This window comes from Mastomys coucha, unplaced genomic scaffold (assembly GCF_008632895.1).
Source record: "Mastomys coucha isolate ucsf_1 unplaced genomic scaffold, UCSF_Mcou_1 pScaffold21, whole genome shotgun sequence".
NCBI lineage: Eukaryota > Metazoa > Chordata > Mammalia > Rodentia > Muridae > Mastomys > Mastomys coucha.
Genome location: NW_022196904.1, coordinates 130,240,508 through 130,264,838, shown reverse-complemented (window position 1 = coordinate 130,264,838; position 24,331 = coordinate 130,240,508). Strand labels below are relative to the sequence as shown.

The window sequence follows — 24,331 nt, the reverse complement described above, 5'->3', positions numbered from 1 at the left end:
AGAAATCCACCTGCCTCTGCCTCCCAAGTGCTGGGATTAAAGGCGTGCACCACCACTGCCTGGCTGTCTTTTAGTTCTTTACTTGGCAGAGAAAAGAACCTAGAAGGTACTGCTTGGTTACATTGTCAGATTGAGGCCAGCCTGGGCTACCGGAGACCCTGTTTGAAAAACCAAGAACAATACTTACCTGGCAGGGGAGACACCATGATCACGAAGGTGGTTTTCCCAGGGCGAGGCTTATCCATTGCATTGGGGATGTGCTGACCCCTGCGATTTCCCCAAATTCGGGAAACTCGACTGCATAATTTGTGGTAGTGGGGGACTGCGTTCGAGCTCTCCCCTGCAATAAATTAAAAAAACAAAACAAAAACAAAAAACCAAGAACAAATAAACAAGCAAGCAAACAGAAATCACCAGTTATCTCAAAGGGAGGCAGAGTCAATAGAAAGCCAGAGTCCCTTTATTGTACTAGTCTTTTTTGAAGATAAAAAACAAAAGCCACAGGGCTGGTGAGATGGCTCAGTGGTTTAGAGCACCGACTGCTCTTCCAGAGGTCATGAGTTCAAATCCCAGGAACCACATGGTGGCTCACAACCATCCAGAATGAGATCTGATGCCCTCTCCTGGTGTGTCTCAGGATAGCTGCGGTGTACTTACATATAATAATAAATAAATCTTAAAAAAAAAAAAAAAGCCACTACGACTGGAGGCATTAGAGCTCATTCTCAGGTGCTGATGTTTCTCCCAGGCTTTGTAATTATTATTTTACTAAGGATTAAGACAAAGCCCACAAATCATCTTTTTACAAGGACAAAAAAAATATACTTACTTGATAATCAAGACTGTAAATTGGAAAAAGAAATTTAAGCAATCTTTCAAATGTACTATCTACTTCAGAATTTAAAGGCAAGAACACAGAGATTTCACTGGATACAGTGAATTACTTCTAAAAATTGACAATGTCTGGGTTTTAAGAAAATAAAGTTAGATGGCAAGTGGTGGCACACACCTTTAATCCCAGTACTTGGGAGGCAGAGGCAGGCAGATTTCTGAGTTCAAGGCCAGCCTGGTCTACAGAGTGAGTTCCAGGACAGCCAGGGCTATGCAGAGAAACCCTGTCTTGAAACCCCCTCCCCCCCAAATAAATAACTAAATAAAAAATAAAAATAAAAAATAAAATAAAGTTTGGGCTGGAGAGACAGCTCAGTGGTTAAGAGCACTGACTGCTCTTCCAGAGGTCCTGAGTGCAAATCCCAGCAACCACATGGTGGCTCACAACCATCCTTAATGAGATCTGACGCCCTCTTCTGGTATGTCTGAAGACAACTACATTGTACTCATATAAATAAAAATAAATAAATCTTTAAAAAAATTTTAAAAAAAGAAAGAAAATAAAGTTATAGCTAGCTATGGTGGCATAGAGATTTAGTCCCAGCACTCAGGAAGCAGACGCTGAAAGATCTAGCCTGATCTACATATCTAAGAGAGCAAGTGGCCAGGCAACAAAGTGAGAGCTTGTCTCAAAAAAGAAAGGTAGCCGGCAGTGGTGGCACATGCCTTTAATCCCAGCACTTGGGAAGCAGAGGCAGGCGGATTTCTGAGTTTGAGGCCAGCCTGGTCTACAGAGTGAGTTCCAGGACAGCCAGGGTTATACAGAGAAAGGCTATAACTTTTCCCCATAAGGCAGAGATGGCTTCTCTGTGTAGCCCTGGCTGTCCTTGAACTCACTCTGTAGCCTCTGTGTCCCAAGGGCTGAGATTATAAATGAGTGAGCCAGAAAAAGAAAGGAACAAAAGTTACATGGGAAAAAGACACTCAGACTACTTTGTATGATAAAATATTTTATCGTAAGAACAACAAACAGACCCAACATAGACTTCTGTAAAATTCAAACTGTCAAAACAAAAACAAAACAAAAACAAACAAAAGCATCACCTGTATTGAAGAGTCTCTCAGCCTGAAATGCTAATTAGAACATTGGGACTATTGGGTAGAACCTGGGGAAAGTATTCTTTTTTGACTACTCTCCTTCACCAAATCCAAAAATGAATAATACTATCAGCCTCTTAAGATCAGCCTCTTAAGGCCTATACCTGAGATCGCCCTGCCTTGCTATAACTGCTGCAACTTGATCAGCTGTGGTCGCCATCCATGGATAGTGTTTAGAAAATGCTGTGCTTCTCCCCTCACCCCTAGAGAGGCTCTTCCCTATATAATCCAGACATTTCGAATGTTCGTTCTCTCTCTCTCTCTCTCTCTCTCTCTCTCTCTCTCTCCTTCCCTTCTCCTCTCTTCTTCTCCCTCCCCCACCTCTCTCACCCCTTTCTTTCTTTTCCTCTCTTTCCCCTTTCCTCTCTCTCCCTTCCCATGATGACTTCTCTGGCCTCCATCCTTGGGGTCAGTAAATCCCCCCACAGTTTCCCAATAAGCTTGCAGTTGCTATAATCTAATCTGGCTTGAATTGGCTCTTTTTGCTGGCAGCAGAGAAATAATGAAGCACCTTCCTTCCTCACAGGCCTCAGGCATTCTGGGAAGTCTATGGCCCGGGGCAGTGACTCTTTTCTGCTCTCCTTCATTTCTTTTATAGCAGATGCTTTTCAAAGTAGCCAGTGTTGAAAGAGTGAGAGTCAGACTCCAGGCAGTGAAGAAAAAAAAAAGCCACCAGTTGCATTAGAATAAAAACCAAGTACACGCCCTGTCTCCAACACAATCGTGGGTAAAGTTTACCCTCTAGTCACACTTCTTGGAGAGTGATGGTCTCTTTGTTTTTTCACCTTGAATTTATTCCTAGCACACTGTGTTGAGGCAAAAATCTCTTATCAATGCTCTTGTACTGCTATCAAATTCACTGACACATTTGATAACAGTAGAGAGATGTATAAGAGAGTCTCCCTTAAGTGTCTTTACAGTAGCCAATAAGATGTTAGATGCCTAGAAATGGTGGTATGTGCTGTTAGTCCCAGCACTCAGGAGGCTGAGGCAGGTAGAGTCTGAGACCAATACTACAGGCTAGCTGGCTCTTGAAAAGGAGACGGCTCTCTTGAAGGAGAATTTCTATTTCTGCCTACCATCTCACCCACTGGAGTACTAGGATTACAGATGCCTGCCATAGAATGCAGCTTCTTACATGGGTTCCAGGTATCGAAGTTAGGTCTTCAGGTTTGTGAGGCTAGCATTTTTACCTTCCAGGCCATTTCTCTGGCCTTGGGTAGGTTTGGCATTTTGGTTTTCACTTTTTGGTTTCTTGAGACAGGGCTATTCTGTGTAGCCCAGGGCAATCCTGAAACTGCTCTGCTCTGTAGATCAGGCTGGACTTGAACTCACAGAGAACTACCTGCCTCTGCCTCCTGAGTGCTGGAATTAAAGGTGAGTGCTATCACTGCTCAGCCATGGGTAGATTTTTGTTGAGACATGATCTCTATATGTACCCCACTAGGTGGCCTGCAGTTCACCAGGTAGCCCAGGCTAGCTAGAAATGCAGCCATCCTTCTGCCTCAGGCTCCCAAGAGATTATGGGCATGTGTCATACTCAGCCTCGTTTGACTAGAGTTTTGACAGAGTACTTCTATTTGGGCTTTGTCAGCAGTGGGGGTGTATGAGCTGAAGACACAGCTCCATGCCGAGCTTTTGAAACTGGACTTCTTGACTACACCCCAGAAGATTTCAGGGTGAGTCAGGATGAAGTAAAGCTGGAATTAATTAAGAAGAGAATTTAACACAGGTCTACACATGGTAGGGGGTGGGTAATAGGCATATAGGGAACACACCTAAGCGGGAATGTGGGTTTCTCAAGACAGTCTCCATTAAATATCTTTACTGTAGCCATATAAGATGTTGGATGCCTGGAAATGGTGGCACACATCTTTATTCCCTGCACTAGCAGGAGGCAGAGGTACGTGGAGTTAGAGACCAGCCTGATGTACAGAGCAAGTTCCAAGACAGTCAGGGCTACACAGAGAAAGCCTGTGTCCCAAACCAAACCAAAACAAAGATGTTGATATCATCTGAAGTTACATCTCGAGAGGTTGCTAAGGAATATAAATGTGGTCATAGAGTGGTTCTGGATGTGCACTGGATAGGACTGAAGTTGAAGTAAAACCCTAGGTCACAAGAGTTGCATGAAGCTTTTACTGTAAATTTTTAAAAATTATTTATTTGTTTCATATATGTGAGTTACATTGTAGCTGTCTTCAGATACACCAGAAGAGGGTATTGGATCCCTTTAAAGATGGTTGTGAACCACCATGTAGTTGCTGGGAATCGAACTCAGGACCTCTGGAAGAACAGTCAATGCTCTTAACCGCTGAGCCATCTCTCCAGTCCCTACTGTAGACTTTTGTTTGTGAAACTTTCAATAATTTTTAGGCTTGCATCTGGGGAAAAGGTAACCCCGTATCCTAAGGTTATATACACTTAGGGCTTAAGCGTGGTTTATTGGTATTTTAACATTGTTACTTTTAAGTATTTCTGTATAAAAGAAGTATATTGCCTCTAGGTAGCCAGTCTACACAGCAAATGTCAGTTGCGCTGGAATTCTTGACTTTCAGCTGGGGAGGGGCTCCTTTCTCCTTTCCTGTCTTTCTAGCCTGCCTCAAAGTTTGCAATTTTTACACTTTGTTACAATACTCAACACCTGAATACAGAACTTTGCTCTATGCACAAATGTGTGAGTCTTCCGGTAAGCTGCGTGCTTGCCTCTGTACCTCCTGCCACCCGTTTCTGTAGTTCGGTATGGCCCTACGCGTTGTATTGACCTTGTGTTATCCGTGGGTGTGCGAGAGTGAACAAGACGGGGCTAGATATGAGGGCAGAGTTTGGGTCTTAGTTTCCATCCTGTAAGGGGCCTTGAAGCAGCTGAAAAGCATGATGGGTTTGGCTGCACCCGGACTGTATTGTCTGGGACTGTACTAACTTATGGCGAGGTGTTGCCATGCCAAGCGAAGTATAATCCAGCGCAGGTCGGCTAGCTACCGGCTTATCCCTTAGCAATAATGCTACGGGCGGTTGCCTCCAAGCCATCCATCCTTTAGCGCCCCCTTCTTGTACCTCTCTGGTGAGCTCCCTTGGAGGCGTGCGTTAGCTTCCCTAGTGTGGTTGTTTCTCCCGATCAGAGACCGTACCCCTTTTTCCCCAGGCATAGCTAAACTGGATGCAATAACTATAGCATCAACTGGAGACTTGCTCCTGAGAGGGGTGGAGTCAAAAGCTCGCTGGCTCCAGGGTGTCGTCTGGGACTGGTCTAGGGCCCCCGGCCTCTGAAAGGGCAGTCTGGGGTCGGACCATGGTCAAAGGCAGGGTTTCGGGTGGACTGACGTGACGGTCGGAGTGCAAGACTATGGATAGGGCGGGGCTTAAGGTTGGGGCGGGGTCAATGGCTTGGCCAAGCTCCGGTGCCTGGCGTGTGGGCAGTTCCAGGGAGGAGTCGAGACCTAAAGGTCCCACCCAGAGAGCACTGCTCAGGGGCGGAGCTGAGTTACTTCGGGGCCGGGCCCTGCAGCCCGGGGGCGTTGGATAGAGGCGGTCCCGGCAAGGGCGTGGTCTAAAAGGTAGAGTCCGCCTTTAAGGCGGACCACGCTGCTCTGCAAACTACGGCGATGTGCGATGGAAAATTCCTCCAAGTTTCCAACGCTTTACAAGTGCTTTTAGTGTCACAACTCTTGAGTTTTATTTTTGCACCTTGTTTAGGAACAGAGATGCTGAACAGCGCGAAGTTTGACGATCTCCACTCCCAACACTTCACAGGAACGCGAAGCTTCTACTAGAACTTCAGGATTCTGTAGGCGTTCCCTCCGCTTGTAGGTTCGCACCTGTGTATCACCTCCATCATGTCTATAGGCTGCCAAAGTCCTCACCTCTGTTCCTAGGAAGTGGAACACAGAGTGGCCTTTTCTCAGCTCTGAAGCCTCCTGTTAGAGACCCAAGGCTCTGGAGCCAGACAGGACTTAAAGGAAGTGGCAAATTCCGGCCTTACCCTGGGAAGAAGGGCGCCAAAGCTCACATGGGCGTGGCCTGGCCTGACTTCAGAGCTCAAGGTTTTCTTAGGCCCTAGGAATCACATTCAGGGTGGGAAGTAGTAAAACACTGGCGGAAATACTCTCTAAAAATACCCTTCATGAAAGGAGAACCTGTGCAAAGGAACAATGACATTTCTATTCGTATGGTAAATCTATAAAGCTGAATGGATTACAGAAAACTCATTCCCAGCACACCTGTTACTTAGGAGTTTTTTTTTAAGGAGCAAAGCAGAAAAACCCGAACATTCTGTAAGGTGGCCCCACCCATGTGTGAAAAATACAAGGCAAGCTTCAGAGAGACGTGATAGGCAAGCAACCTGAGACGACTGAGTCTCCCCTTGCATGGAACAGGGTTGGGAACCAGCCCAGAGAGAAGATAGGAACCAGGTTCTTGGAGGCACCCACTTCCACTCACTCAGAGGCATCTTGGTCAAAGCATCAGAGTATATCTGTTCCCATGATTGACACATTCCTGAAGAGATGGAGGTCCTAGGGCAAGAGCCTTTGGAGTTTCACTGACCCCTTGTTGGTCTTGTCTATCCCGAGCCACAGTGAGGTCACTGGGTCCTGATAAGCAATAGATGCCTCTCAATACACTTTGGCCCTTGAAAGGTGCCAGGATCTGTAGCTGGAGAAATAAGGAAGGAGTGGAAAGGTCCATGGTCCACAGAGAAGAGTCAGCGCCCCATGTGGCCTGGGCCAAAGTTCTCCGCCTAGAAAGGCAGGGCAGCACAGCTAATACCAAGGAGGCTGGGCCACACTTCACAGCAGGGCCTCATTCATGGTGCTCCTTCCACCTCAGCTGCACCGAGAACAGAGGCCAAAGGATGCTGCAGCAAGTCTAGCAAAATACAGTCTGTAATACTAGGTCACGATATGTTAATAAAGTAGTAATAAACACAATCAAGTTGATGTGTGTTTGTGTAGAAAGTGTGAAAGAAACAGTAGTAACATGAGGAAGAATCAATGAATTAACTTTACATGAACAGGAACACCGACTTGTGAACCTGTGTTTCCAGCGTTTTCATAGTTTTCTAGTTTCAGTGTCTTTGTTGTTCATTATAAGCCTTTTTTGTTTGTTTTGTTTTTGTTTTTGTTTTTCTCTGTGTGGCCCTGGCTGTCCTGGAACTCACTCTGTAGACCAGCCTGGCCTCGAACTCAGAAATCCTCCTGCCTCTGCCTCCCAAGGCCTGCACCACCACCACCCAGCACCTTTTTTCTATATTCTCAGGGACCCCAGAGCCCTAGTTTGCTATGTATACATCCTGCTGTTGAGTTGAATTCCAGCCCCAAAGCACAATTCTGTTTATTTTGTTTTTAGAGACAGGCTCTCATTCAGCCTTACTTATCTTGTGGAAGGGTCTACATTTCAGGGAAGGGAGTGCCAACTGGAGCTGGTCTTACATTCCCATCTGGAGAGAAGTTGAGCCAGACATTTTTAGATACTAATCCCCAAGACTGACCAACAGCCTCAACACTGTTCTGATGGTGTCCATTCACTTCACTTCCTATAACTGTTCTGAGAGGGAAAATTCAAAACAATAAAGAGCTATATAGAGAGAGGTCTCTTTTGTATCCCAAACTGCAAACCATCTAAATGTTCAATAACATGAAAAATCTGGGTAAACAGAGTTTATTCCATCCACTAAAACTTGTGTTCCTACGAAGCTGCAATCCCAGAGTTCAGGAAGCCAAGGCAGGAAGAACACGGCAAGTTCCAGGCTAGTGTGGGCTATATCATAAATTTAAATGGCATTTTGTCTCACACAGTGAAAGAAGAAAGAAGAGAGGATGGGGGAGGCAGCAGGTGAGGCATCCTGGACAGATGCAAAGACATCCAGCTGTAGTATGGGTCTTAGCTTGGATTCAACCCTTGCTGATTCTTTTACTGGGTATTTGACACTGTATATCCATAGGTTGAAGGTCATACAGTTGAGGTACAAGGATACAAGGGTCCTACTTTCTTCCTTAGAAAAAGAAATCACCTTCCCCAAGCTTCTTTGCCTCATGGTATGGTTATGTGAGGGGTGGGGTTCCCTCTATTCTCCTCTGTTCTTCTAGAGTGTGGATGTAATGCTATTGAGCAACCATCTTGGAAGAGAGGATTAATAGTTTCCTGCTGAAGGACTACACTTCCCAGCTTCCCTTGCAGACAACAGAAGTAATCTCCAGCCCTATAAGGAGCTACCTCCCATCTCCCTCCTTAGGCTCTTTGAGTACCCACATGTATAGAAGATGCTCCCTTGCTGTGAATAAACGTGGCTCCACTCAAGGGCAGACCAAGCCTGTTTTTCTGGCCCCCGTCTCTCAACAGCTGCCCTTTAAGATAATCTAACAAAGGGAATAAAGACCAAGTGTTTAACGTGGCAACACACAGAAAAGAAATTCTGGACCCTTGATATCTATGGACCGAACATGCTAGTTTTCATCATCCAGCCCCAGACTTCTTCCTAGGAGAGAAAATATAGAAATGTGTTTCAGCCACTACCAGTTCCATTTGTCGCCGATGTGCTAGTGCGTCCTTCTGGATTGGTTTCATTACTTACACAGTGTGGTTGGTGGTTTGAATAGGAAAGGTCCCCTTATGGTCATTTGTTTGTTTGTTTTGTTTCTTTTGTTTTTTTGAGACAGGTTTCTCTGTATAGCCCTGGCTGTCCTGGAACTCACTCTGTAGACCAGGCTGGCCTTGAACTCAGAAATTCACCTGCTTCTGCCTCCCAAGTGCTCGGATCAAAGGCGTGTGCCACCATTGATGGGCATGGTCATTTATTTAAATGCTTAGCTATCAGGGATTGGATTGGAAGGATTAGAAGGTGTGGCCTTGTTGGATCTCTCTCTCTTTCTCTCTCTCTCTTTCTCTCTCTCTCCCTCTCTCTCTCTCCTCCCCCTCTGTTTTGGGATAGTTCTCATGTACTGTACCATTGCCATGCTTCCTGCCATAATGATAATGGATTAAACCTCTAAAACTGTAAGCAAGCCTCCAGTTAAATGATTTCTTTTAAAAGAGTTGCCTTGGTTATGGTGTCTCTTCACAAAAATAGGACGGTGACGACTAAGACATAGTTACACTGCTGGCACTCTCTCTCCCTTCTTCTCTCCTCCCCTCTCCATTTTGACCCCAACCCACCCCACCCCACCCCCAGCTCAGTCCTAGAGTTTGCTACAGTCCTGAAGCTGAAGTAGAGGCCTGCCATTCCTCTGAGAACCCTGAGCAAGTATATACCAACTCAATGCCTGAACTGTAGGAGAGTAATACCTGGTGACACGGTGTTGAGCAGGTGACATTGGGTGTGTCCTGGCTGCCAGCCACCCTGTGATAGATACTTTCAGAGATCCTGTCCTGACTATCGACCTTATTCCTGTATCCTCAGCTTCACAGTGGTTTTCAGAGTTGGCCCCTGACATGTGTAATGGCATTTATACCTCAGTGTCCTATGTGCCCTTCCCGAGGGAGACCATCCACCCCGGCAGCCTCAGCATCCTCAGGCTGCTCCCACACATTGGTTACTCTGAGGCTGCCCATAGCCTTCTCCATCAGCTCTCAGCGCAGCTGCACAGCAGGGCTCAGTCTTAGGATCCCAGGCTTCAGGTCATCCCAGGAGCCCAGCAATGAGAAGATCATTCCTTTGGGGGCTCTATCTTGCTATCCCTTTGCCTCTTTCTGTTCTGTGGAGTCAACAGTATATTTGGAAGGTCAGGAATGATCCCTGCAGATGTCTCCGGGACAGGTGGTACTGAGTACTTGTCTATTAAGGTCGTCCATGTCACCATTTTCTCCCGAAGCGGGATGCCACGGACTCTACCTGGCAGCCAGGGCATCCCTGCAGGGAAGATGATAGAAAACCCAGGAGAGTGCTCCAGCGCTCTTTTGCCTTCTTGCTCCACCCTTACCCTGGAGAAGAAGGTGTTGGGGTCGCTGAACACTGGAAGGGATTTTCTTGGCGGGTTTGCTGCTGGCTCCTCCCCAGCACCCTTGGGCAGGCAATCAGAGAAGTGGGCGGGGCAAATCCACGCGGAAGTCAGGTAATAACCCAGAGCCCGCAGCCACTCTCATACCTGCCAGTGCCAGCATCCAGAGCCCCACGTTGACTGGGACACCAGTCACCAGCATGCAGGTGAGCCTGGGTTCTGAAAGTACATGCATGCAGCCTCTACAGCTGTCATCCTTCCCTAGAAGGCTTGGTGGCAGGCAGTTCCCAACAACCTGCCATCCAGGGAGCATGTTGGCTAGAGTTGGATCAGTACCTATGGGGCAGATTAAGGGTGAGGCACGACAGATGAAGTAGCTTTCTAGTACTATTCTGGAATTCTGAAGATCCCAGAGACTGGGCTCCCATGAATGTATGCGACTTAGGGCTTTTCTGTCAGACTCATCTGTGCAAAGTGAGAACAGAGATGTTGTGGTGGGACACTCAGATCTGTGTCTTGCACTGACGGGGAGGGACTACGAGCACCAGGTTAGACTGGCCTGTGTAGCTGTGTGCTATGCTTTCTGGATCCTGCTCCAGGCAGACTGGACCTGGAGCCTAGGCGTAGTCCAGAAGGATGTGTGTTTTCGGGGTACCTTTTAGAAAGCATTGTTTCCCCCTTTGTCAACCTAAATGGTCACCTGGGGCAGAGGCCAGCACTTAGTCTCCAGGGAGGAGGTAAGGGCGAGGTAGAGAGTGAAACCAACTTCCATCTGAGGCACCCAGCCTCCAGGTGTGGGCTGTGTGGGTGGCTGCTCCCTCTGCTTTTATGCAGTCCTCTCACTGCGCCTTCCAGACCCAGCTCCGGGAGCTGACTGATCAAGCCAGCACATAGACACCCTTAACCTGGCTCCTATATCCATCCCTTTGCCAGTTTCTTCTTCAAGCTGGTGGTATAAGGAGAGAGTATGTGCCTTTAGGACCTAAAGTTTGGGTACACAGAGAGTTTGGTGGTCCCAGCTCTGGTTGGATCTGAGCTTGCCCTCTACTGTTTAAATTTCTTCCGTGGCTCTCCCTTGCTTTTGGCAAAGTCCAAGAAACCTTCCTTGATCTGGCTTCCGTAAACGTCTAGCCTCACCTGGCAGCTTTCTCCTCACCGCCCTTTACACTCCTGCAAAGTTGAAGTGTCGAGGACAAAGTCACCAGGAGTAGTGACTACCCAGTTCTCAGGGGTACTGAGGACTAAGTCCTGTGGGGACTTGCATGTACAGGGTTAGAGGATAAGTCTCTAGAGTCAGTTCTCTCCTTTGACCATGTGGTCCTAGGGATCAAACTGAGGCTTGGTGGCAGGTGCCATGCAGTCTCACTGCTCCAGGACTGAGCTCTTCAGATCCCTAATGTGTGAGTCTTCTGAGGTGGTGAGTCTCTGAAGGGGTTGAGAGCCGAGTAAACTTGCCAAGTGCAGCCTGCCTCTCAGGACTGACATACATACATGTCTTTCTCCCAGAAATGCTGCGCCAGTCTTCTCCCTGGCTTGTTTATCTTCTGTCTTATGAGGTAAAGATTGGGACCACCTCTCCCACAAGGTAGACATGAATCCGGTCCCTATATGCACCCACTTATGCACCACCCCCTGGGGCTCAGCACTGAGAACCCAGAAAGAATTAACAGTTTAGTGTCTGGGGGTGAATATGGGAAGCACACAAAAGGATGGACCCGTGGGAGACAGATGGTTACAGACCACTGTAAGGAGAGATGGTGGGTGGAGAGAGACAGAGAGAGAGAGAGAGAGAGAGAGAGAGAGAGAGAGAGAGAGAGAGAGAGAGAGCGCTGGGCCTTGTGGTGGGTGGGTGGATTACTAGGCAGGGTGCCAGGGACATAGGGTCCCCTGGTCACTTCTCTTGTTGGTTAGGGTGTCACCTTCTTCCCAAGTTGAGACCTGTTCCCAGGTGGGGACAGGTGCTCACCCTGTACTATAGCTCCAAGTGTGGGTTTCTGTCCTAGAGAAGTTTCAATCCCTGCCCACAATCCCTGGTGGGGCAGGTGGATCCCCCTGTGGGTAATGAAACTGAAGAGTATTACAGGCCTCAGAGCACGATCGAGGGAGGTAAACATGATCTTGGGACAAATGAGGTGGGAAGTGAGGTCCACGTCTTCATGCATGTGTACCGTGTCCCTGTGGGTCATGCTTGGTTTGGAGATGGATGCGCTGTATGCACGTGTCTCTTCTGCCTGCACTGACCAGGAAGGTGGCTAGGAGGTGGGCAGCAGGGGACAGGACTACCCTGTTCTGCTTCCCTGCATTTCTGACCCTCAGGAGGGAGGATTCCTTAGGTGCTGTGGTGTCCCATGAACTGGAGAGGTGGATGTGTCCAGAATGAGGAGCTAGGGGCCCTCCCTGAGCCCTGAACCCTGAGCCCTAGCCCACTATGTATGGCCTGAAGGATTGGAGGTGGCAAGGGCTTGGGGAAATGGCAGGAACCTTAGTGGCAGCTGGGTGGGTGATTTTCTTCACTCTTTTTTTATTTTTATTTTGAGACAGGGTTTCTCTGTATAGCCCTGGCTGTCCTGGAACTCACTCTGTAGACCAGGCTAGCCTCGAATTCAGAAATCCGCCTGCCTCTGCCTACGAAGTGCTGGGACGAAAGGCATGTGCCACCATGCCCGGCGATTTTCTTCACTCTTTTCCTGCCTGTGTCAGAGTGACTCTTTGTTGCTGAAATGATATCCTTAGATTCTATTAGAAAGAAATTGAAGCCAGGCAGTGGTGGCACATGCCTTTCATCCCAGCACTTGGGAGGCAGAGGCAGGTGCACTTCTGAGTTTGAGGCCAGCCTGGTCTACAGAGTGAGTTCCAGGACAGCCAGGGCTACCCAGAGAAACCCTGTCTCGGAAAAAAAAACAAAAACCAAACCAAAACATAAACAAACAAACAAACAAAAAAACCCAAACAAAAAAAATAAATTGAAGCTCTGAGGGTCTGATCACATCAGAGCCAGTATGTCTACCTATGCTTGAACCCTAGTATGGCAAGGTGAAACTCTAGGTCCAAGGCCCCAGTTGAGTGTGTGGAGACAGCCTTGTCTCTATCCTGGGTATCCTGGAGTTTCAGAAGCCCACACACCTTGGAGGTGGAATGCAATGGATTGGGACCCAGGAGTTTTGAGCACTTCAGGAACACTGAGCAAACAAGCTGCTTGGCTGGAGGTAAAGATAGCTTCCCGAGCTGGTCCCATCATGAATGCCCCAAGGGCAACACTGAGATAGATGCTCCTGGGTATCATCATCCATCGGGGATCAGCAGGATCTGGTCCTGTACACACTGGTCCTGGACAGCCAGACCTTGAAGGCTGGGTACTGTGGCTGTGGGCTGGGTGGTTGGTAAACCCAGCATGCATGAATGCAGAATTTAGTGGCTGGGTCTGTCTTGCCATAGGCTGGAAATGATGGAACCAGAGCTGGGTAGGGGATCTCTGGCCTAGCTGATAGATTGGCTCCTGTCCCTGTGCTATAGTGGCAGTGAAAAGCTAGTGCAGCCCCCAGGTATAGCTTTGCCATGGATATATAAATGGTGGTCCTGCCCAGAGTGGCCTTAGCTTACACTGGCTGAAGTGACATCCCCAACCCTAGGAGGCTTCAGGAAACTTCCAAAGCTACACACATCTCTAGAGGGAAGGGGATTTCTGATATAATTGTTGGGCTTGCTAGAGATAGCCTTTTAGCCCAGCCTTCAAAGGTATACTTTGTGGATGGTCTCCTCTTCGCAGGATGGCCCCTAGTTTGGATTCCAAAGTCCTCCAGGTTCCTGGTTCTGTCCTAGGGCTTGCCTCTGCTCTAATATGTTCTACACACCAATACTTTGGGCCCACACTGATGATTGTGGCTTCTGGGAGAGGGGAGACATGAGAGGACATCTGCCCAGCTCCAAAGTCAAGCTCATCTCAAGTCACCAATTCATCCTACATGAAGCTTGCTGGGCCCTTGTGGTGGGTGGATTACTAGGCAGGGTGCCAGGGACATAAGGGTCCTCTGGCCACTTCTCTTGTTGATTGGGGTGTCACCTTCTTCCCAAGTTGAGGCACAGGTGCTCGCCCTGTACTGCAGCTCTAAGTGTGGGTTTCTCTTCTAGAGAAGTTTCAGTCCCTGCCCACAATATCTGGGTTACATGTGTCTGTGGGCAGTGGATGGGAAGCCAAGAGAGCCCAGGAGACTGGGGAAATGTTGCCAGAGGTGGGAGGGTGGGAGCAGACAGAAATGCCCAGGTGGAAAGGCAAATAGAGCACACAGCGCACACACAAGATGTGGGGGCTGGAGGAGATGAAGGTCTGAGGCCTGTGCTCCTTCCAACAGCTAGATGAAGAGGCAGGCAGGGGCAGCACCTGCCCATTCTTGAACCAGAAGCTCCTTGGGCATGTATGTGAATATGAGCCCGCACTCACGGGGCTGCAGTAGGGTATGGATTCAGCAGCAAGGCTGACAAACAAAACAAAACAAAACAAGACCACCTTAGGTTAAATTGGATTTCAGTTAACTGTTGGAAATGATGGAACCAGAGCTGGGTAGGGGATCTCTGGCCTAGCTGATAGATTGACTCCTGTCCTTGTGCTATGGTGGTAGCGAAAAGCTAGTGCAGCCCCCAGCTATAGCTTTGCCATGGATATATAAATGGTGGTCCTGCCCAGAGTGGCTTTAGCTTACACTGGCTGAAGTGACATCCCCTGCCCCAGGAGGCTTCAGGTAACTTCCAAAGCTGCACACATCTCTAGAGGGAAGGGGATTTCTGATATAATTGTGGGACTGACTAGAGACAGCCTCTTATCCCAGCCTTCAAAGGTATACTTTGTGGCTGGTCTCCTTTTCACAGGACATCCCCTAGTTTGGATTTGTACCTGTTTTTCCTTAGTGTAAGTATACCCAGGCAATATTGCAATATACTTATACTTAAAAATAATCAATCAGCCGGGCGGTGGTGGCACACGCCTTTAATCCCAGCACTTGGGATGCAGAGGCAGGTGGATTTCTGAGTTCAAGGCCAGCCTGGTCTACAGAGTGAGTTCCAGGACAGCCAGGGGGCTACACAGAGAAACCCTGTCTTGAAAAGACAAAGCAAAACAAAACAAAACAAAAATCAATTAAACAAACAGCACCCCCACCCTCAAAAAAATCCTTAATTTTGTTTGATTTTGTTTTGCTTTGAGATGAGGTTTTGCTGTATAGACCAGGCTGGTCTGGAACTTGCTATGTACATCAGGCTGGCCACAAATTCACCACAACCCTCTGAATCGTTGGCATGTGCTACCATGCCCATCCCAAAGCCTGTTTGTCTATCTGAAATTCCTACATGATTGGGTGGCCTGTATTTTGCCTGGCAACTCTTCGGCTGGCCTGTTGGAGCAGTATGGTGAGAGTCTCTGTAGGAGGTAGGAGGAATGTGTTTGAGAAGGGGAGGGATTACAGGTTGGTGGGGCCGGGAAAGCAGGAGTCAGACTTGGCATTGAAGTAACTTCAGGGATGGTAACATGCAGTGTGGGGATAGAGGCAGGGGCCACTGAGGATGGGCACTGGAGTTGGTAATGGGCTAAGTTAGACACGGGCCCCTCAGACCATGGGGTATGAGAACAGCTTCCAAACCTCCTGGACAGCTACAGAAACGGCTTTATTTGGCTGGCTCAAGTGTCTAGAAGGACATAGTCCCCTGCTTTTGGAACCATGGAGCCACAGGATCCTTGCCAGTGGAGTCCCTCTGTCAACTCCTGCATTGCTCATAGGGACATAGATGGGACGGTGTCACCCATGTGTGCAGAGCCAAGGCACACGTCATGAATTACAAACCAACATCCTCAACATCTTCCGGATGCTGCCTCCGTAGCCATCTGCCCATCCAGCCCCCTTGGCCTTTACTCCATCAGGTTTGGGGAAGCTCAGCTTGCTCCAACCTGCCTGGCAGCCCCCACTTCCCCAGTTCCTCCTCTCTGCTTCCTACAGTCCACACCCTCAGGAAAGGAGCCCCGGCTACCTGCCACTTGTTTATTCAGAGTACATGAAATCCTAAGAACCCAGCACCAGGCACCAAGGAGACAGAGCCCACAGCATCTATTGCCCTGACTCTGATCCCTCCCTTGGTGGTGTAGTTTTAGTGTTTGTGGCTTAGTAGACAGCTCTCCTAGCACAAGTGAAACCCTGAGTTCAATTCCTGGTATCATAACCAGGCAAGCTGTCTGCCAGCAATTCCAGAATTTTGTAAAATTTGTAAAACCAATTTTTGTTTTGTTTTGTTTTGTTTTGTTTTTTTGAGACAGGGTTTCTCTGTGTGTCCCTGGCTATCCTGGAACTCACTCTGTAGACCAGGCTGGCCTTGAACCTTGAACTCAAAAATCCGCCTGCCTCTGCCTCCCAAGTGCTGGGATTAAAGGCATGCACCACCACTGCTTGGCATAAAACCAAAATTTTAAAATGATTTATTTCAAAAAAAATAAATAAATAAAACAGTTGCAGAGAGCTGGGTTTGGTTTCCAGCACCCACACAGTGGCTCACAACTGCCTGTAACTCCTGTTCTAGAGGGTCTAGTGACCTTCACAGGGACCGGGCACACACATGACAAACAGACGTAAAGACAAAACATTTGTACAATAAAAAGATACAAAAAACAGATGGCTCAGCGGTTAAGAGCACTGACTGTTCTTCCTGAGGTCCTGAGCTCAATTCCCAGCAACCATGTGGTGGCTCACAACCATCTGTAATGGGATCTGATGCCTTCTTCTGGTGTGTTCAAACAGAATGACAGTGTACTTACATACATAAATAAATCTTTAAAAAAAAAAAAAAGGCAGCCGGCGGTGGTGGTGCACGTCTTTAATCCCAGCACCTGGGAGGCAGAAGCAGGCGAATTTCTGAGTTCGAGGCCAGCCTGGTCTTCAGAGTGAGTTCCAGGACAGGTAGGGCTACACAGAAAAACCCTCTCTCGAGAAAACAAAACAAAACAAACAAACAAACAAAAACAAAAAAAAACAAAAAAGATACAAAAAACCAAAATGGGAGCCAGACAGTGATGGCACACGCCTTTAATCCTAGCGTTCTGGAGGCAGAGGCAGGCAGTTTTCTCTGAGTTCAAGGCCAGCCTGGTCTACATAATGAGTTCTAGCTAGCCAGGGCTACATAGTGAAACCCTGTCTCAAAAAAAGAAAAGGAAAAAAAAAATGGTTAGAGGGATGGCTCAGTGGTCAAGAACACTTGCTGCTCATCCAAAGGACCAAGTTCAATTCCCAGCATCCCTATGGCAGTTTGAAACTGTCTGTAGCGGGGCAGTGTTGGCACATGCTGGGAGGATTTCTGAGTTCAAGGCTAGCCTGGTCTACATTGTGAGTTCTAGGACAGCCAGGGCTAAACAGAGAAATCCTGTCTCAAAAAACCAAAAAAAAAAAAAAAAAAAAGAACTGTCTGTAACTCCAGTTACAGAGAGGATCTGACACCCTCACACAGACACAGCAACAATGCACAGAAAAATAAAAAATAAAAAAAAAATCAAAGAAAGAAAAAGAAAGGAAACAAGCAAGAAAAAAAGCAAGGTGAGAAATGGCTCAGTGGTTAAGAGGACTGAGGGCTCTTCCAGGGGACCCAGGTACCCAGGTTCAATCCCAATACCCACATGGCAGCTCACAAATGTCTGTAATTCCAGTTCCAGGGGATCTGATACCCTCGTACAGGTGTATATGTAGGCAAAACACCAATGTACATAAAATAAAAAATATATTTTAAAATATTTCTTTAAAAAAATTAAGCAGAGCTTTACTTTTAATTGCTTCCATTTTGTAAAAATGCTAGGGACTGGAGAGCTAGTTCAGTGGTTAGGAGCACCAGGTACTCTTCCAGAAAACCTTGGTTCAATTCCCAGCATCCACATGGTGGCTCACAAAAACCTGTGACTCCTTTGGTTTTTCTGTGTCACCACAGTTCCATCCATCAGATCTGATGCTCTCAGCGATGGGGACTATGCCTTGTCCTGAGTTTCTTGCCTGTGCCCTCAAGTATGGCCAGGCCACAAGGTCTAGCATTGGCCAAACAAATGTTCCCCAAGTTTGTGTGAACCACCAGTACCAGTAGTAGTACACAAGTGTATCCCTGATGTCCCTCCCTGATGTCCCCAGACTTTGGTATCTTCAAATTCTTCTTTTATTAAAAGAACAATTTATTTGTTTTATGCTGCCACTGTCTTCAGACACATTAGAAGAGGGCATCAGATCCCATTACAGATGGTTGTGAGCTGGGAATTGAACTCAGGACCTCTGGAACAGCAGTCAGTGCTCTTAACCACTGAGCCATCTTTCCAGTCCCTTCTTTAGACTCTTAAAATGTGGGTAGCTGGTGTCTTTTAGCCCTCTGGCTTTCAGTAGCACTGACCTGCAACCCCTTGATTGTCCTGAGGTTGCCATTTCCTGCTCATCTAGTGTTCACCGAGACTCCTTTCAGGGACATCCCTATGAGCCACTGTGTGTCTACCGTGGAGGAATGGGGTTGTCCACCTTTCCTTCAAGCCCTGAAGGTACTCCTTGGTGTTTCCACACAGACGGTACTCTGGTCATGTTGCACATGTCAGTTTCTGCCACCTTGTGACATCACCAGCATGACCTCCACCAGGGGCTGCCTATTTGCCAACTAGTTTCTGGCAGACCAGTCCCCATCTTGGAGCTGGACAGAGTCTCACTCCCTTGAGCGCCCATGTACCTGCCTAGAGAATGTAGGAAGAGGCTTGTGAGGGGCTTACATATTCATCTCCCCATCTTTTTTCTGTCTCCCAGCGTAATGAGAGTTTCCAGATCTTGGTGGGGTCAGAAGGGGACCACTTGCCATTGATGGAAATGGGTAGTTGTAAGGTAGGTCTGCTTAGACCTCTTAAGCTGCATTCCACCCACTCTGTGTATCCTGTGCTTGGCTGTGGTCCTACACCTCCTTCCATGTCCTGTGTTTTAAGCTGGGTTCCTGCCCCACACCTTCTCCCATCCTGTGTCTTGTGCTGGGTTCCAGATTTACATTTTCTCCTATCTGTGCTCAGGGTACTGTTTCTATCCCATACCTTATTTCTCCAGCCTGATGCCTCTGATCAATGGGACTGTGTCCTGGTGGCTGATCTTCAGACCCAGAAAATCCAGAAGCATGTTCAGAAGCAACGGCAGTTCCTAGAAACTCTCGAGAGCAATGGCTTCCACTTCAAGGTGGGCTGGTTTGCTTCAGGGGCCAAGTCATGGGCCAGAGAGTCATGAGGAATGCCATGTTATATATCTCAGGAACAGGGGACGAGATAGTGGCTGTGGATGAGTTCTTCTCCTGTGGCTCTCAAGGTGTTAAAGGACCAGAAGAAGGTGTTCTTTGGGATCCGAGCTGGCAGTAGCGTCATTGACATGTACCGGACTCTCCTCATGAAGCCTGAAGATCTTAGCTCTAAAGCCAAGCAGAGCTTCAACATAGCTACCACAAGGTGAGGATGTATCCAAAGCCAGGCCAGGAGGACCCTTGTTCTGTGTCCAGGCAGGACAAGGGCCACATCCAATCTGAGATAGGACAATAGTTCCACACAGTCTTAGTGTGGATGTCGCAGGGGATCAGACCTGGTTATGAAGAAAGGCTCTGTGCCTCAGTTTCCATTTTGTAATAGTAATATTGACGCTCACTTCTTGACATCCTGAGAGAACTCTTGATCACAGTTTTCCTGGAGAACCAGAATCCAAGTCATCAGTCATCACTTCTGGACTCTGAGGTCTTTATCTCCCACAGACCCTTCCTCATCAGCCCAAACACTCCTGTCTGGACATCTGACCCTCGATATCTGACAGGGAGAGTCTCCTGTGTCCCTACTTACCTGCTCCTCCACAAATACTCAGATACCTCCATCTGGTCCTATGTCACTTACCCAGCTCTAGGAATAGCTATCTGGGGCCTGGCTAGTTGACTCTGGCAAAGGACAGACAGGGAATTGGGTAGCAGGCAACAGAGTCTTGTGAACACAGAATTTTTTGGTATTAGGGAGGGATGAGGGGAAATCAGAAGAGTAGAGATACTTTTTTTTTTGTTTTGTTTTGTTTTGTTTTGTTTTGTTGGTTTTTCGAGACACGGTTTCTCTGTATAGCCCTGGCTGTCCTGGATCTCACTCTGTAGACCAGGCTGGCCTCGAACTCAGAAATCCGCCTGCCTCTGCCTCCCAAGTGCTGGGATTAAAGGCATGCGCCACCACTGACCGTCTGAGATACTGTCTTCATTAGGGTTTTACTGCTGTGAACAGACACCATGACCAAGGCAACTTTTTTTTTTTTTTTCCAGAGACAGGGTTTCTCTGTATAGCCCTGGCTATCCTGGAACTCACTCTGTAGACCAGGCTGACCTCAAACTTAGAAATCCACCTGCCTCTGATTCCCAAGTGCTGGGCCAAGGCAACTCTTATAAGAACAACATTTAATTGAGGCTGGCTTACAGGTTTAGAGGTTTCATCTATTATCATCAAGGTGGAAGCATGGTTGCATCCAGGCATTGGAGCTAAGAGTCCCACCTCTTGTTCCGAAGGCAGATCGAAGACTGGCTTCCAGGCAGCTAAGACAAGAGTCTTAAAGCCCACACACACAGTGACACACCTACTCTAACAAGGCCACACCTCCTAATAGTGCTATTCCCTGGGCCAAGCTTATACCATCACAGACATCTTGATGGGGGCAAAACAAGACAGACTTATAGGGGGATGTCCCTGTGTTCACAAGGTGACTATGGCTGCACAAATGCCTGTGTGGCCTCAGGCAAGAAACCCTGACCTCTGAGCATCAGTTTCCACATAAGCAGAATGACTCAGAGCCATGTAAACAGGTTTGAGACAGGGTTTCTCTGAGTAGCCCTGGCTGTCCTGGAACATTCAGTATGTGCAGGGGAGTGTGGTCAGAGGTGGGGGCTCTAACCCCTGCATCTAGGAGAGCCGTGGAAGCCTGAAAGTGAGAACGGGACCCCATTCTGGAGGTCAGGCACGTTTGACCTGAGCAGGTTTTCAGGGTGATTTATAGACTCTGGATTCTGGTCAATAGTGGTGGGGTGCCTCTTCTAGAACAGAGAGGGCCTGGATGTGTGGATCGGGGCCTTTAGGAGCAGAGTCCACTAGGCTATCGTGGGGCTATCCTGATCCTTAGATTCTTGGGTTTCAGAATCCGAATCGTGAGCTTTGTCGTGAACAACAGGATGAGACCTGGTGGTGAGCTCAGATGGGCAGGTGGCCAAGGAGGGAGCTGCCATGGGCTGGATTCTCCCACCCTCCATTGCTCTCTGATTGAGGCTCCCTGTAACCCTAGACACCTTTGAGGATCTGGTGAAGGATGGGATTTTTGAGACCATGTTTCTTCTGCACAAGGTGAGGGATAGACCAGCGCAGAATGGGCCTGAGGGTAGGGACCTGAGGTAGGAAGCCAAGCTCTTGTTTTCGGTTTTCCGGGATCCAGGGGGAAGAAGAACAACACCTGAAGAAAACATGGGCTCGGTGGAGAAACATGTTCCAGCCACAGCCAATTGATACAATCAGGTAATACCATACCAAGCAGCTCACCCGTGGGTCAAAGACACATCTGTGTTCAAAACAGATAACCTGTGGCCCAGCCAATCCAGTCCTGACTGACAGATACAGTCCCCACTTACACTGATGCTAGCAGTACCTTCCCCCACCTTCTCCTCATATGTCCATACCCTACCAGGTACTGAGGCCAATGGGGAGGGTGGCCTTGATGGGGAAGCTTTTCCACAGGGAATACTTTGGCGAGAAGGTGGCTCTGTACTTCACCTGGCTTGGCTGGTACACCTACATGCTGGTGCCTGCTGCTGTGGTGGGCCTCATCGTCTTTCTGAGTGGCTTTGCCCTGTTTAATTCCAGTCAGATCAGGTGGGTTGGGGCCTGAGGCCTGCAATCTCGTTGTGGGCCAGGTATGGAGGTGGGGACCTGGATGGATTCTGCATCTCAAAATCACCAGTCTTGTCTTTACACTCCCAGCAAAGAGATCTGTAGTGCCCATGACATCTTCATGTGCCCCCTTGGTGACCACAGTCGCAGGTACCAGCGGCTCTCAGAGATGTGCACTTTTGCCAAGGTTAGATGCTACTGAAGTCTTTTCTGGGCTTATGCGAGGGTTGGCACATTATATCTGTCTAGAGGTGGGGAAGATTAGGCACCTGGATGTCCCTAAGAGACAGGTTCTGCCTTCCCCACCAGGGGACATGGTAGGAAACTTGGCATGAAGCCTCTGTGTTCCTCTCTCTAGCTCACTCATCTCTTTGACAACGAGGGCACTGTGCTATTTGCCATCTTCATGGCTCTCTGGGGTGAGTTGCTGCTGGTCATCCAGCCAACCTGAGCTTTTCAGCCACCCTGGCTCACCCCAGGTATCCTGTGACATTTCTCTGTGCTCATTGCAGCTACGGTCTTCCTGGAGATCTGGAAGAGAAAGCGTGCCCGTGAGGTCCAGATGTGGAACCTGTATGAATGGGATGAGGAAGAGGTAGGGCAGGGACAGCAGCATCAAGTCTGCTTGCTTCCAGTGTCCCCTGTGGCCCATACCCGAATCCTTGTGTCTGAGGCATGTCTGGTGACCTCCCTAGGAAGAGATGGCCCTTGAGCTCATCAACTCACCGCGTTATGAGCTGAAAAAGCACCGTCATTCCTACCTGAGTAGCACCATCATCCTGATCCTGTCCCTGTTCATGGTACTTCCGGGAGCTGTGGTAAGGGCTAGAGACCCGGCTATCCTTACCCCTCACGCCCAACCCCAACCCTTTGCAGATCTGTTTAATGATTGGCATGGCTCATGTGCTGGTTGTCTACCGTGTGCTGGCTGGTGCCCTCTTCAGCAGCCTCATGGAGCAGCAGGTGACCACTGCGGTGGTGGTGACCGGGGCAGTGGTACATTATGTAATCATTGTCATCATGACTAAGGTAAGGATCAGGCAGGGGAGGCCCTGGGGGGCTCCACTGAAGTCCTAGGTAAGCCCCACGTGGTTCCTTCTTCCCTCAGGTCAACAAATGTGTAGCCCTGAAGCTTTGTAAATTTGGTAAGAAGAGGCTAGCCTTTCTCTGGGAACTGGGAGGACTCAGGACTGAGAGTTACAGGGCTCTGATCAAACATGGGGTGGAGGCTCTTCTGGGGCTCCTCACTAGAGAGTGTAGGTCATGCTGTCCCATTGGTCTAAGGACAGACAGGATGGCCATGTCTCATTCCAGAGGAACCCAGGACCTTCTCAGAGCAAGAGAGCAAGTTCACTGTCAAGTTTTTCATCCTGCAGTTCTTCGCCCACTTCTCCTCTCTCATCTACATTGCCTTCATTCTGGGCAGGTATGCTCCCTGGCCCCAGAAGCCTGCTCTCCACCCTAGCCCCCAGCTCCTTCAGGTTCAGCCCTCCTGTCGGGTGTTTCTTGCCTTTAAAAGTGCCCAGATCTGGGGCTGGAGAGATGGCTGCTCTTCCAAAGGTCCTGAGTTCAATTCTCAGCACCCACCTGGGTGGCTCATGACCATCAAGAAAGAGATCTGATGCCCTCTTCTGGCATGCAGGTATATATGCAGCAGAGCATTCATAAATGAATGAATGAATGAATGAATGAATGAATAAATAAATAAATACAAACTTTTAAAAAGTGACCAGATCTTTGCCAGGCATGGTGGCACACACCTTTAATCCCAGCACTTGGGAGGCAGAAACAGGTGGATTTCTGAGTTCAAGGCCAGCCTGGTCTACAAAGTGAGTTCCAGGACAGCCAGGGCTATCCAGAGAAACCCTGTCTCAAAAAAACAAAAAAATAAAAATAAAAATAAATAAAAGTGTCCAAATCTTAAGGCTGGGATGTAGCTAAGTTGAAGAGCATGCATGAAGCCCTATGTGTGAACTCTTGTATGTGGTGACCTCTTGATGTGGTGACCTGTTCATGTGATGGCATGCTCTTATAACTTCAGAACTCAATAATTGGAGTGAGTCTTTGGTCAGCCTAAGACCCTGCATTAGAAAAAAGTGCAAAAAAGAAAAAGTGCCCTGTTCAGCAGCACATGTACTAAAATTGGAACAATACACACAAGATTAGCATGATCCTTCATGACATGCAAATTTGTGAAGTGTTCCATATTTTTTTAAAAAGTGATCAGATCAGTTCTTTTAACTTAAAAAAAAAAAAAGTTCATGCCTAGAATACTTAGAAACTCAATATAGAACACCCTTTGTGACCCTCAGCCTTGGAGGTGACACGGGCCAGGCCAGCCTGGTAGGTCCTGTTGTTTGTACATGTTTACCTGCTATTTAGGTAGCTAGACTGACTTTTTTTTAAAAGATTTATTTATTATTTATTTACTATAAGTACACTGTAGCTGTCTTCAGACACACCAGAAGAGGGCGTCAGATCTCATTACAGG

At 48.0% G+C, this 24,331-nt stretch overlaps 1 protein-coding gene, 1 non-coding gene and 1 pseudogene across 3 annotated transcripts in view; all 3 read left to right on the top strand.

The window, feature by feature from the left end:
• Nucleotides 1–179: 179 nt before the first annotated feature.
• Nucleotides 180–343, top strand: LOC116104409. Its single transcript, XR_004123899.1, has one exon. It is a non-coding gene; the product is annotated as a U1 spliceosomal RNA (small nuclear RNA).
• Nucleotides 344–10,061: 9,718 nt separating this feature from the next.
• Ano9 (anoctamin 9) overlaps nt 10,062–24,331 on the top strand; it is a 19,111-nt gene continuing 4,841 nt past the window's right edge. For both annotated transcript variants that reach the window (XM_031384663.1, XM_031384664.1), the window contains exons 1-15: nt 10,062–10,129; nt 18,719–18,793; nt 19,007–19,132; nt 19,259–19,395; nt 21,098–21,144; nt 21,242–21,300; nt 21,389–21,468; nt 21,688–21,822; nt 21,931–22,027; nt 22,199–22,259; nt 22,353–22,435; nt 22,536–22,640; nt 22,717–22,869; nt 22,949–22,985; nt 23,155–23,266. In XM_031384663.1, coding sequence (XP_031240523.1) covers nt 10,124–10,129; nt 18,719–18,793; nt 19,007–19,132; nt 19,259–19,395; nt 21,098–21,144; nt 21,242–21,300; nt 21,389–21,468; nt 21,688–21,822; nt 21,931–22,027; nt 22,199–22,259; nt 22,353–22,435; nt 22,536–22,640; nt 22,717–22,869; nt 22,949–22,985; nt 23,155–23,266 — 1,313 coding nt within the window. In that variant the 5' untranslated portion in view covers nt 10,062–10,123. The remainder of the gene's footprint in view (nt 10,130–18,718; nt 18,794–19,006; nt 19,133–19,258; nt 19,396–21,097; nt 21,145–21,241; nt 21,301–21,388; nt 21,469–21,687; nt 21,823–21,930; nt 22,028–22,198; nt 22,260–22,352; nt 22,436–22,535; nt 22,641–22,716; nt 22,870–22,948; nt 22,986–23,154; nt 23,267–24,331) is intronic.
• LOC116104237 lies at nt 23,953–24,052 on the top strand (annotated as a pseudogene).